The sequence below is a fragment of the Hibiscus syriacus genome, unplaced genomic scaffold (assembly GCF_006381635.1).
Source record: "Hibiscus syriacus cultivar Baekdansim isolate YM2019G1 unplaced genomic scaffold, ASM638163v2 tig00116970_pilon, whole genome shotgun sequence".
Classification (NCBI taxonomy): domain Eukaryota; kingdom Viridiplantae; phylum Streptophyta; class Magnoliopsida; order Malvales; family Malvaceae; genus Hibiscus; species Hibiscus syriacus.
Window position 1 is genome coordinate 513996 of NW_024063494.1, and position 13832 is coordinate 527827.

General features: G+C 33.9%; 1 protein-coding gene across 1 annotated transcript; it reads left to right on the forward strand.

Moving 5' to 3' along the window:
- Positions 1 to 11300: 11300 nt before the first annotated feature.
- Positions 11301 to 13665, forward strand: LOC120191507 (protein MANNAN SYNTHESIS-RELATED 2-like). The gene is made up of 6 exons (XM_039194444.1): positions 11301 to 11427; positions 11828 to 11978; positions 12124 to 12194; positions 12297 to 12382; positions 12499 to 13078; positions 13245 to 13665. Exons 1-6 carry the CDS (start codon positions 11326 to 11328, stop codon positions 13521 to 13523), a joined length of 1269 nt encoding a protein of 422 aa, XP_039050375.1. The 5' UTR covers positions 11301 to 11325; the 3' UTR covers positions 13524 to 13665.
- Positions 13666 to 13832: the final 167 nt, after the last annotated feature.

Below are 13832 nucleotides of genomic sequence, written 5' to 3' on the forward strand. Positions count from 1 at the left end.
TAATTTTGTTAGGTTATCGATTTGCTCGCCTGGACCATATGCTACGATTCTCAAAGTCACTCCGGAGGATTGGCTACCTTCCATACCTCTTAGTGGTGAGTTAAATTAATAAATATTGAAAAGTAGTGTTATAGACAGTAAATTAATAATGTTTGTTGCGTAATTACAGCAACAGGCGTTGGATGCCAACAACAAAGAAGTGTTGAGAGTATTTCTACCTTCTGGGGTGTCATATTGGATAACTATGTGAAATTCACCGACTGTGAGAAGGTAAGACACCATACCAATTGAAAATGATGTTTTTCAGATATAGAATGTTGAATTTTGTCAAATTGGGTGTGAAATTTGTTGCAGATCATGATCACAATAAACTACCATAATTCACATTGGTATCTGTTGGTGTTGGATATGGTAGATCGTGTTGTAACAATATGATAGTATGTTTACAACTGAAGCAGCTAAACAGAGAGTGAAGGATGCTAAGAGATTGGTATGTATGTATGTATGAAAGGACATTATGTAAATTATAATGCATAATTTTTTGGTGCATAACTTCTTCTATTTTAATGCAGATTAAAATATTAGATTCTTATAATAAGAAACGCATTTGGGTTGATCCTGTGGATCTCTAGAAAGTATCCCTTGAAAAATTTCAAATTTGTGAGCATAAGAAGAATAAGCAATTGAATGGGTATGAGATGTTATCACAAATAGAAAGCTTAATTATGCAGTATTCATCATAATTGACATGTGTGGTTTTCAAATTTTGTAACAGATGTGGATGGAATCGATCGGTTCTACAGGGGCAACTGGTGATTTTGTAAGTGGATTGAAAAAATCGTTTGTATATTAATTTTTAAAAGTCGTAGATTGAATGCTGTAGTTGACAATACTTAACGTTCTGACAATTTGAAAACAGGTTGTTGGAGACGGGATCGATCGCGAATATTAAACGATCCGTAAGCCACAATCAAAATGAACGAAGACAGGAGATAACAAAGCTGCAATATTACATAAGAATAACAAGGATGCAATGATGTAAATGTAGGGTTAATTTTGTATAAGATTTATAATTTTGTATACGATTTATATTTTGTATGTGAATATAATTATGAATGAGATGAGAAAAGTTAGCAGTATGTTGTTGTACATGTTTCTTATACACATAAGGGTCATGTTGATACTTTGAAGTAAAAGGCAAATTTACAATATGGCCAACAGGGTGAACCCATAAAGTCGATCCATATATAAAAGTGTCAATCCCAAAAACATCGAAAATCAAAGTATAATGTAATGTAATTTTTCAATCTAACCGGTACAAGTCTACCGGTTTTATGAAAAAATATGTCTAAATAATGTGTCGACACTAATATAGTTGTGTCGATATTTCTTTTCCAGAATGAATGGAAAACAGGGTGCACCCATAAAGTGTCGATCCATATAAAAAGTGTCGATCCCAAAATCATCGAACCCAAAAGTATTATGTAATTTTTCAATCTAACCGGTACAATTATACATGTTTTATGAGATAATATGTCTAAATAATGTGTCGACACTAATATAGTTTGTGTCGATATTTTTTTCCAGAATAAATGGAAAATAGGGTGCACCCATAAAGTGTCGATCCATATATAAAAAGTGTCGATCCCAAAATCATCGAACCCAAAAGTATAATGTAATATGTAATTTTTCAATCTAACCGGTACAATTATACCTGTTTATGAGATAATATGTATAAATATGTGTCGACACTAATATAGTTTGTGTCGATTTTTTTTCCAGAATGAATGGAAAACAGGGTGCACCCATAAAGTGTCGATCCATATATAAAAAGTGTCGATCCCAAAATCATCGAACCCAAAAGTATAATGTAATATGTAATTTTTCAATCTAACCGGTACAATTATACATGTTTTATGAGATAATATGTCTAAATAATGTGTCGACACTAATATAGTTTGTGTCGATATTTCTTTTCCAGAATGAATGGAAAACAGGGTGCACCCGTAAAGTGTCGATCCATATATAAAAAGTGTCGATCCCAAAATCATCGAACCCAAAAGTATAATGTAATATGTAATTTTTCAATCTAACCGGTACAATTATACATGTTTTATGAGATAATATGTAAATAATGTGTCGACTAAATAGTTTGTGTCGATATTTTTTTCCAGAATGAATGGAAAACAGGGTGCACCCTAAAGTGTCGATCCATATATAAAAAGTGTCGATCCCAAAATCATCGAACCCAAAGTATAATGTAATATGTAATTTTTCAATCTAACCGGTACAATTATACCTGTTTTATGAGACAATATGTAAATAATGTGTCGACACTAATAGTTTTGTCGATATTTTTTCCAGAATGAATGGAAAACAGGGTGCACCCATAAAGTGTCGATCCATATATAAAAAGTGTCGATCCCAAAATCATCGAACCCAAAAGTATAATGTAATATGTAATTTTTAATCTAACCGGTACAATTATACCGGTTTTATGAGATAATATATATAAAAATGTGTCGACACTAATATAGTTTGTGTCGATATTTTTTCCAGAATGGAAAACAGGGTGCACCCATAAAGTGTCGATCCATATAAAAAGTGTCGATCCCAAAATCATCGAACCCAAAAGTATAATGTAATATGTAATTTTTCAATCTAACCGGTACAATTATACCGGTTTTATGAGATAATATGTATAAATAATGTCGACACTATATAGTTTGTGTCGATACTAATTTAAATATCAAGTGTTTTTCCACCGTTTATGATATATACTCTTAATCGAGAAACCCTAAACATAAAGGCAAGCAGGCAGATCCCTCTTTCTTCTACCGTTATCATAAGTGACGATTAGATATTCAGGTAAATTTATCGATATTTTATGGGTTTGATTGATTTCTATATTGGAGTTTTTATCCTGAATGTGTTTGTGTTCCATTGTAATAGGGGTAGCATCCAACCAAAATGGCTCCAAAACGTCAGCGTCAGAAGCGAGGTCTTTCTCAAAGCTCTTCTCAACCCAGTTCTTCTCAACCACCTCCTTCTGTAACAAACGATTCTTCTGAGGAAATCAGGTCCTTCGAAACTCTGAACTTTAGATCCGACATGGAGAAACAAAGATGGCAGACGAGTTTTAAAGTAAGAAAGATTCGTCCCGAACGTGTCATTGACCTGGGTTTCTTGTTTGATGATAAATATGCATTTAGTTTTAAATCCACATTTATATCTTGGGGTTGGCTTGAATTCATTGGTGTAGAACCAAGATATTATCCCAACCTAGTTAGAGTCTTCTACAACAATGCTTCCTTACAGCACGAGCCTAATAAGACTAATATAATAGGAAATACACATGTCATGGGGAAGGATATATATATCTCCAGAAACTATTGCGGAGGGTTTAGGTGTAACGAATACAGGGGATTCAGATGAAAATGGTGTAGATTGGTCTACAATTAAACGGGTTACTAGAAATAGCCCAATTCACCTCGATGTAGAGTCGAGAGTGTTTCACAAAATGTTCACATGGTATATCCAGCCTAGTGGGGGAAAACATTCAACGCTTCGAGACAGCGATTATTGGTGGATAGCAAAGTATAAATCCAAAACGGCTCCAAACATTGCAAAACTCATATTTAATACAATTGTATATATGGTCACAAAGGGAGCAACAATTTCAACTACACTACCATATGGATGTGTCATCACCCATCTGTTGAAGAAGAAGGAAGTTGATTTTTCGCATGACGCCCCTGTTCGATTAACCCGCAAGATTGACATGGTATTTATTAAAAAAGCGGGATATGATTTTGTTGAAAAACTCGATTGGAAGCGTGTCAAGGAGGTCGGATTAGATCAAGAGAGGGAGGAAATGGACCCCGTTGGCCATGAAGAAGAGCAACCAAGTGGAGACGCAATGATTTCATCATTGCAACGTGAAGTCTCCATGTTGCGTAACGAATTACGTCAACGACATCAAACGAGTTAGGTAATTCATTATCTATGTTTCTTAACATTTAAACGTTCTGAACTTTATTTTATTTTCTTTTAACGATGTGGACAACCAAGCGTCGCAGAAGATGAAGCTGACGATGAAGATGACGATGATGATGACGATGAAGCTGGCGATGAAGATGATGACGATGATGATGACGATGATGATGATGATGATGATGATGATGATCCAAACAAGTATATCGTGTCTGCAACGCCGCCTTCAAGAAAACTTTTAATTTTTGATCTCAATGGTGTCATTGCCTACATCCCAAGACTGCCGGCAGGTTTTAATTCTATTCTTTTGTATCCATTATTTTAACATATAAGCATAGAACTTTATGCAATTTTTCTCATGTGTAGATGTTGTCCTCAGAAGAGGATTATTTGAATTTATGCAATTTTGTGTCGACAATTTGTTGTTGCCCTTTGGTCTTCAAAGATGAGGTTAAATAATGTTTGAGGCAATTGAATTACTGTAGTCAAATCGTTATATACATTTGAATGTAACATTCAAACTTGATTACAATCTCAGGCATAACGTCGACCGTGTACTTGAGAAACTACCTGTATTTCCGAGCATTTTCTATTCGTGTGGGTAAGATGAATGTCATTACAGTTTGCTGACTTTCGTGTGCTATGATTCCTACATATTTATGTTCGACTGTTTGTGAACAGGATCAAAAAAATGCAAAACATACGATTCTGTTACCTACTGTAAAGATCTCAATGATGTTTGGAACGCGTGTCCAGATTTTAACGAGCTAAATACACTTTTGGTCGATGATTCAGCGGAAAAAATGATTTATAATCCGGTAAATTGCATTTATGCAATATGTTTTTTCCAGTTGAACAGGTGTTCAGACATTGATTATTTTAACAACTTATGTGTTTATATAGAAATACAATTACATATGTCCACATACCTTTGACGTTGCTTCCCATTCGAACGACAAAGCTCTAGGTATGACACAAATTTATTCATGCTTATGCGAATTTAATTTTGTTAGTAAAATTGCACCTCATTAGTTTGATAATTAAAATTATTTATGTAGTCCTCAGAAAAGGCGGAAACATACGGAGAGTATTTGGAAAATTTGTTGAAGGCCTCTAATGTTCCGGACTTCGTAGAAACAACCCTTTTTCATCGGATTATTTTGTTTGTCGGTACATTATTTGAACATTCTTGTGTATTTATATTTTGGTCTAAATATGTGTGTATATTTTCATTAATTATTCCATTTGCTTCTATGTGTACATATACATTTGAGTGTCTATACTTTTTTAATATATTGTAAAGTATCTATCCTTTTTATAAAGTGTCTATACTTTTTCCACTGGAAAACATTAATTTAAGGTTATCTTTTGAGTGAGTTTTAAGATATTAATTTAGTAATTATAGGCGTCTAATGATTTATTTTTACGTTACGGTATATATTATTATTAAATTAAAATTCTTAATATTATTTTATAAAATATCAAAACAATCAACTAATTTTTGTGCAAATGAAATTATTAAATTAATATTGTAGGTGAAAAACATGAAACATACTTAAAAAAAATTGAAACATAATTACATATCTTTAAAAAAGTATCGATCCTTTTTATAAAAGTATGGACACTTTCAACATATATAAATATACCGGTTTTTTGTGCGAATAGGTCTACAACCTATATCGACACTTTTTAATCTTGTGTCGGTACTTTATGTCCAGATTGGAAGAAAAATGTGTCGATACATTGTTAAAAAGTGTCGACATTTACACATCGGAACCCTAATTATAATGTAATAGATAATTTTGTAATATACCGATATAAATATACGGTTTTATGCACGAATAGGTCTACAACCTATATCGACACTTTTAATATTGTGTCGGTACTTTATGTCCATATGGAAGAAAAATGTGTCGATACGATTTAAAAAAGTATCGACATTTACACATCGGAACCCAGATTTATAATGTAATAGTAATTTTGTAATAACCGGTATAAATATACCGGTTTTATGAGCGAATAGGTCTACAACCTATATCGACACTTTATAATATTGTGTCGGTACTTTATGTCCAGATTGGAAGAAATGTGTCGATACCATTTAAAAAAGTGTCGGTAATTTTAAGTAACGCGGTTTTTCTTCCTTCATTCAAATATTTATATGTACATACAATAGGAGTCATGTTGATACTTACGATATATTATATGGAGATCGTTGTCATTCCATTCCGTCTTCGAAAAAATCAGTTGATGTAGGCTGTGCTTGTACTCAAACTGAGCTTGACTTGAGGACATGTTAGTTTGTTATGCCCTCACCGTTGCAGTACCCACATCGCCTAATTTTCTTCTTGACCTTGTTCTTCGGGCACTTCTTTTCGCTTGCGTTGTTTTCGTTGAGGGTCACGAACATTGTTTACTACAATGCTCTGGTTGACTGAATGATTCAAACCAAACGAGTTTCTAATTCTTCTATTAGTTTTTTCATCTCATCTCTTGCGGTTTTGAAAGACTCGTCTGTCTTTGATGCAATGTAGCATAACCTACTTGACGTTGAACGTAGAGCAGCGAACCTTGCCATTTGCATCACTTCTGGAGACACATTCAAATCAACATAGCTGGGTGCAGAAGCCTTCGCATCATTAGTCTACCTACTTTGAATCAAAGTCCCGGGCAAATATGTGTAGTCCAATTGCTTCAAAATGTGAAGTTGATGGCGACACGGAAGTCCAACGGTCTCGAATTTTTTGCAGGAGCAAATTAGAGTTTTCGTACGAGAATCAAAACTAATTTCAATTTCCTATTTTTTCTGCGTACTTGACAAAATATAATGTTGACATTCATCTGATAAGGACTTAATCTCTGCCTCAATCCGGTACAATGTCTCCCGTATAAGTTCATCTTGGAACAGACGAAAGATTCGCGGGTAAAAATCGCAGCGGCATGGCTTTCAGGTCGACCAGTTTTGTGATCTGGAAGGGCTTCGTATGGGAACTTAAGTAATCCGCTTTCAACTCGTTCATACGCATTCTACTAATTCCATTCATTGCACGAACAACATCTAAATATGTCTTCTGTGTTTCAGTGCAATAGCTAGTGAAGCATTCATAGACTCGCACCTTTGTGTTGAGCGAATATTGGCAAAGAAATGACCGGTTAGATATGCTTGTGCCCATAAGTGTCACGTATTTCCCTTCTCAATCACCCATGGATGCTTTTGGACGTTGAATTCTGAAACAATCGAACCCCATTGAATATCAAATTCCTTGGTTGTCCACCAGGAAGCCATGCATTTTGAGAATGCTGCTGTAAACTTTGGGTCACCAATGTTAGCTTGTGCATTGCGAGAAAGATGCCAAGAACATAATCTGTGCTTAGCATAAGGGATAACAGATTTGATAGCCCTCTGCATTGCCCTATCCCCATCGGTTACAACGGAAATAGGTGATTTATTCATCATGGCTTCTAAAAAATTCTGTAGCACCCACTCGAAAGATTGAGACGTCTCGTCAGCGATTATGGCAGTGGCAAACACAATTGTGTTATGGTGATGATTGACACCAACAATAGGCATAATTGGTCGACCATACAAATTATCTTTGTACGTTGTGTCGAACGCAATTACATCACCGAAACATGTGTAATCCGATCTCGATGTAGAATCCGACCAAATAAGATTATACAATGCCCCCGATTCGTCTACCGAGTATGTCATAAAAAACCCGGGATCATCATGTTTCTTATAATCAAAGTAGGCAATAAGCGCATTCACATCCCCATCGACGATTTCCTTTGCTTTACCTCTTTGAAGTGCATTGTAGAGGTCTTTATGTGTAAATCCAACATTATGATAGCCCCCTGCCTGCTGCGTTAAATAGTTTATTACTTGTGACGTGCCAACACCGACCTCTTTCAATGTTGTTGCCTCATCGATATCAGCCTTACTTACAGCTCTATTAGAACGCATAAATGGTGTCATAGCAGATGTGCACAATGCATGATTATGTTTCTGATCAGACTTACTTATAACCCACTGATCGTTTGTATTTGTTGCTGTAACTACGACTCTAGCCTTACATCCTGTTCTTGTGACTGGCGTATGAGCACGTTGACGATCAACAATATTTACTTTTGATACTCGAAACCCTTCTTTGGAACAACAAAATTCCTGTGTCTTCAAATTCCCTTCCATGTCAAGCCGTGTTGTTCCCTTACGTGCACTAAACCCATGTTCCCGTGCGAATCCCTTGTAAAAGTGCCAAGCTTGATCACGTGAACAGAAGAGCTGACCAACCAATCTCTCAGATTCATCAACATTATGTACTTCATGGCATTCCTCGGTTGGCTTAACATTGTCTACATCAGTATTATCCATGGCAAAAATTTTGTAGTGCAAGTTCAGTGCTCCAGGAGTTGATGGAGATGTAAGCAAAGGTTCATTTTGAACATGTTTCAGTCGTGCTGCTTTCAATAGGATGTGGCATTGGTAGTGGTAGTTAAAGGGTGGGTACACCATTAAATTCGCAGTACATATTTAGGTATGTACAATAACTACAAGTATATATTATCATTAAATTTAGGTATGTACAATAACTACATATTTAGGTATGTTTGTTAACTACATATTTAGGTATATACATCTTTTGAGTGAGTTTTAAGATATTAATTTAGTAATTATAGGCGTCTAATGATTTATTTTTTATGTTACGGTATATATTATTATTAAATTAAAAACAATAAACATATATATTATATATTTATGATTATCTTTGGTTAATGTTGTTAAATTTAAATTATAAATATTATTTTATAAAATATCAAAACAATCAAATAATTTTTTGTGTAAATGAAATTATTAAATTAATATGTAGGTGGAAAACATGAAACACTGTTAAAAAAATTGAAACATAAATTACATAACTTTTAAAAAAAGTATCGATCCTTTTTATAAAAAGTATGGACACTTTCAATATAATAGGTAAACATATGATGTAATAGGTTGCGCTTATATAATGTAATAGGTATCGTTTATATAATGTAATAGGTAGTGGTTATATTGTAAAGTATCTATCCTTTTTATAAAAGTGTCCATACTTTTTTCACTGTGGAAAACATTAAGGTTATCTTTTGAGTGAGTTTTAAGATATTAATTTAGTAATTATAGGTGTCTAATGATTTATTTTTTACGTTACGATATATATTATTATTAAATTACAAATTCTAAATATTATTTTATAAAATATCAAAACAATCAAATAATTTTTTGTGCAAATAAAATTATTAAATCAAATTACTTTATTCCAACCATGTGACAAGTGTGACAACTCCATCAACTCACAACTCAGCTTTGAACTCAATCAATATTGTCTTTTAGCTTGATGGTTCATAAAGCATGTTACTTGAACAGTATGAATCAATTATGCAATTTTCATGTTCAATTTAACACTGCATTTCAAATTCATTTCATATGTAATTGGAGTTTGAATTTAAATTTCAATTTGAGTTTGAATTTCAATATATATTTCGGCTCCACTATAAATATTAGCCCAAGCCAATATGCATGTTATCATTGATTATTCCTAATTTCCATTGTTTTTTTTTTCAGCGTTTAAACGCGAGGGAAATCCCGACCATTGTATTTTTTGGTCAACTTTAAAGCGTCAGAAACGTTTCGGGCGTATGATCTGGGTGGTAAACAAATAGCAACTAAAATCATAAGTCCGAAATGCTTCTGAGTACCACCCAAATCATAAGTCTGAAATACTTTCGATGCTCATCAAAATCCAAAGCTCATATGGTGCCAAGCAAAAGGAAATCAAAAATCTCATATGATGCCAAGCAAAAGGAAATCAAAATCTACAACTTGAGTTTGAACATTGATATGATATGTTCAGTTGTTATCATGTTGGGATTTTCTCGTTTTTGATTGCTTGGATAGTTGTTCTCTTGCTTCTTCAAGTGTCCTTAGCTTGTAATTTATAGCTTGAAATGTGTTTGATGTTGTATATTATTATTAAATTAAAAACAATAAACATATATTACATATTTATTATTATCTTTGGTTAATGTTGTTAAATTAAAAATTCTAAATAATATTTTATAAAATATCAAACAATCAAATATTTTTTGTGAAAATGAAATTATTAAATTAATATTGTAGGTGGAAAACATGAAACACTATTAAAAAAATTGAAACATAAATTACATAACTTTAAAAGAAGTATCGATCCTTTTTATAAAAGTATGGACACTTTCAATATAATAGGTAAACATATGATGTAATAGGTAGCGCTTATATAATGTAATAGGTATCGTTTATATAATGTAATAGGTAGTGGTTATATTGTAAAGTGTCTATCCTTTTATAAAAGTGTCCATACTTTTTTCACTGTGGAAAACATTAATTTAAGGTTATCTTTTGAGTGAGTTTTAAGATATTAATTTAGTAATTATAGGGGTCTAATGATTTATTTTTTACGTTACGATATATATTATTATTAAATTAAAAATTCTAAATAATATTTTATAAAATATCAAATAATCAAATAATTTTTTGTGCAAATGAAATTATTAAATTAATATTGTAGGTGGAAAACATGAAACACTATTAAAAAAAATTGAAACATAAATTACATAACTTTAAAAGAAGTATCGATCCTTTTTATAAAAAGTATGGACACTTTCAATATAATAATGTAATGGTAAATTTGCAATACTATCGGTATAAATATACCGGATTACTTATAAAATAGGTAAATATAAGCGCTACCTATTACATTATATAAGGGCTACCTAGTATGTTATTGTACTTTATAATATTTCCGGTTAAATAATATAACATAACCGGTATAAATTTTAACCAGTCAATTATTTAACCGGTCACGTCGTATATTAACCGTTTTTTAAACGCCGCAACGCATAACTACCCATTTCATGTACTAAACCTGTTTAACTTTAAAATGTTTAATTTAAAAAGAAAAAAATAGAAGAAAAAGGTAATGGAAGGGAAGGTGGTGGTGGTGGTGGTGGTGGCAGTGTCAGGTTTATGAGTTATGGACAGCTTGATTGGTATTGGTAGGTCAATATCATCCTCATCGACACTGTCATCTCTTTAACTTATGACTTAACTTAACAAATGCTTTCTCTCTACATAAAAACAAAGGCTTTATCGTGTTATCAGTTCCCTCTCCATCCTTCTCTCTGGTTAAACTTGCTGTTTGTTAAGCAAATCTCTCTTCTATAGGGTCTATATTTATTGGGAAACAAACACCCACTTTGGGTCTTTCTCTTTTCATTGTTATCGTAGAATTTTGCGAGAGAAAAAAAAGAAAAGAAATGGGAGTTGATTTGAGGCAAGTAGTGGCCGGTATACTCACTCTCACTATGTTTGTGATGCTTGGTAAAATGATTAAAAGAGACCATTTTGATTCTCTTCAAGTAATGTTTCTGTCCCAGTTTATCTTCACTTCTCATTACATTGTTTTTTTTTTGTATGAAAGTAAATCTGAATCTGTTGCTTCAGTTTGCTCTTCATTTTACACTTTGCTTGGCATCAAATCTGCAACTTCAAGAAGAAAAAAAAACAAAGAGAATATTATTATAACCATGATCTTTAAAATGTTGTCTTTGGTAGTTGTTTGTGTACAATTGTTGTTAGATTTTATCACAAATAATTGTTAATTCATGACGAAGACAAGACACAAGGTTTTAACTTGAAAATTGTTACTTTTGAACAAAAATTAAACCTGATTTGCTTACATGGTCTTCAACCTTTGTTTGATTTCTCTCCAATCCTCGTATTCACTTACATGGTATTTGTTCTGCCCTTGTCATGTAGGAAACACTGCCTGGAGAAAGGCAGGATGTTCAATTCGACAGTGCCAATACTATCATGAACGATGGCCTCGTAAAGCTTTCGAAGAGGAGCAAAGGGCCTTGGATGGAGGACATCCAAGAGCTAAAGCCGTGCTGGAGCAGGACCGATTTCGGTTCGTTAAACTCTCAGAAAAAAAATGATATAAGTTTGTCATATGTGTATGCAGATCTTCCACAGGCATCAATGTGCAGTCATAGGTACAAATTTATGCTTAATGCTTTTCTCTTTAACTGATAGTGTTCTTCCTTGGCTAACAGGTGAGATTGAGCGGTCAAAAGGGTATGTTACTTTCTCATTGACAAATGGTCCGGAGTACCATGTCTCTCAGGTATATGGAAGTCCCTTACCTATTGCACTCTAATCTATTTAAAGCTTTATCTTTTTTCCCATCTCATTTACTATTCATTCTGTGGTGGATTGTTCTTATCAGATAGCGGATGCTGTAGTCGTAGCAAGGTATCTGTCGGCAACTCTGGTCCTTCCGGACATTAGAGGAAGCAAACCTGGTGATGAGAGGTTCGTGCTCATGCTAATTTTAATGATCTCCTATGAAGAGTATTAAGCAACTTAACTTTGAGATGATCTAAAAGTTGAAAATATGAATGGTACTAAGATAATTGAACTTCTATCAGAAACTTTGAAGATATTTATGATTTTGAGAAGTTCATGAAAAGCCTGGATGGAATTGTCAAAGTAGCAAAAGAGTTGCCGAATGAGATATCAATCAGGGATCTTGCAGCTGTGAAGGTTCCTAACCGGGTCACTGAAGATCACATTGTGGAAAGTGTAGAACCGATATTTAGATCAAAGGGCAACATAAGGCTCGCAACGTACTTCCCTACCGTGAACATGAGAAAAACGGCACAAAAGAGTAGTGTTGATTCCGTTGCATGTTTGGGAATGTTTGGAACCTTAGAGTTGCAATCAGAGGTTCATGAAGTAGTCGATTCAATGATTGAACGGCTTAGAACATTGAGTCGCAAATCAGATGGCCAGTTTATATCAGTGGACTTGAGGGTTAAGATACTCGAAAATAAGAATTGCCATAGAAGTAGCTCCACCGGGGCAAAAAGTTGTTATAATGCGGAGGAGATAGCTTTGTTTTTGAGGAAGTTAGGATTCGATACAGATACCACCATATACCTGACTCAATCAAGGTGGGATAATAGCCTTAGTGTCTTGAAGGATATCTTCCCTAAGACATACACAAAGGTAAGTTCATCTCTTATCTAAAATCTTTTGCTATGATACAGCAATATGCAATTTTTGTACAATGTTTAATGCTTGCAAATAATCGATTATTACTAGTAGCTCAATCTTGAAACACAACTTTACTCTTTGCTATTATTCTGAACCTCTGTTACCGGAACTAATGTAGGAAACCATATTGCCAGAGGAGAAAAAGAGGAAGTTCCTTGAATCCGAAGATTCAGAATTTGAGAAGGTTATAGACTTCTACATATGTTCTCAGAGCGACGTCTTCGTACCAGCCATCTCCAGCCTGTTTTATGCAAATGTGGCTGGAAAAAGAATAGCTTCAGGGGAACCTCAAATCCTTGTTCCAGCTGATATACCAGGTACCTCTGCCGCCGTCACCAACTACCTCTCTCCCTATGTTGCCAAGAAGAACCACTTGGCTTATTCGTGTTTCTGCTAGCCCTCCATTCGGAAGGGTGTTGGTTCGACGCATGTTTTTGTGGAAGCGTTCGTAAAAGGGTTCGGGGTCTTCCCATTTACCTCAGTTTGAGTCTTTTTGATCAAGTAGAGGGAAAGACCAACTTTGGTGTTCATAGTTGGGCGTTAAGTGCCCTCGATACAAAGTTGATCTGTTAAGATGGTTGTTCATTATTGTGTTTCCCAATAGGGTAATAAATGTTAAAGGTTTCGAGTCAATATGTTGTTTGATGTGCTTTGCAAAACTCCATTTCTATAATTTATTCATTGTAACAAGGTTGCACTTTCTTAG

Coding starts and splice junctions, on each gene's coding strand:
- LOC120191507 (XM_039194444.1), top strand. CDS start 11,326: ATGGGAGTTGATTTGAGGCAAGTAGTGGCCGGTATACTCACTCTCACT. Junction 11,979..12,123: donor CTGGAGCAGGACCGATTTCG/GTTCGTTAAACT, acceptor CTTGGCTAACAG/GTGAGATTGAGCGGTCAAAA. Junction 12,383..12,498: donor AGCAAACCTGGTGATGAGAG/GTTCGTGCTCAT, acceptor AACTTCTATCAG/AAACTTTGAAGATATTTATG.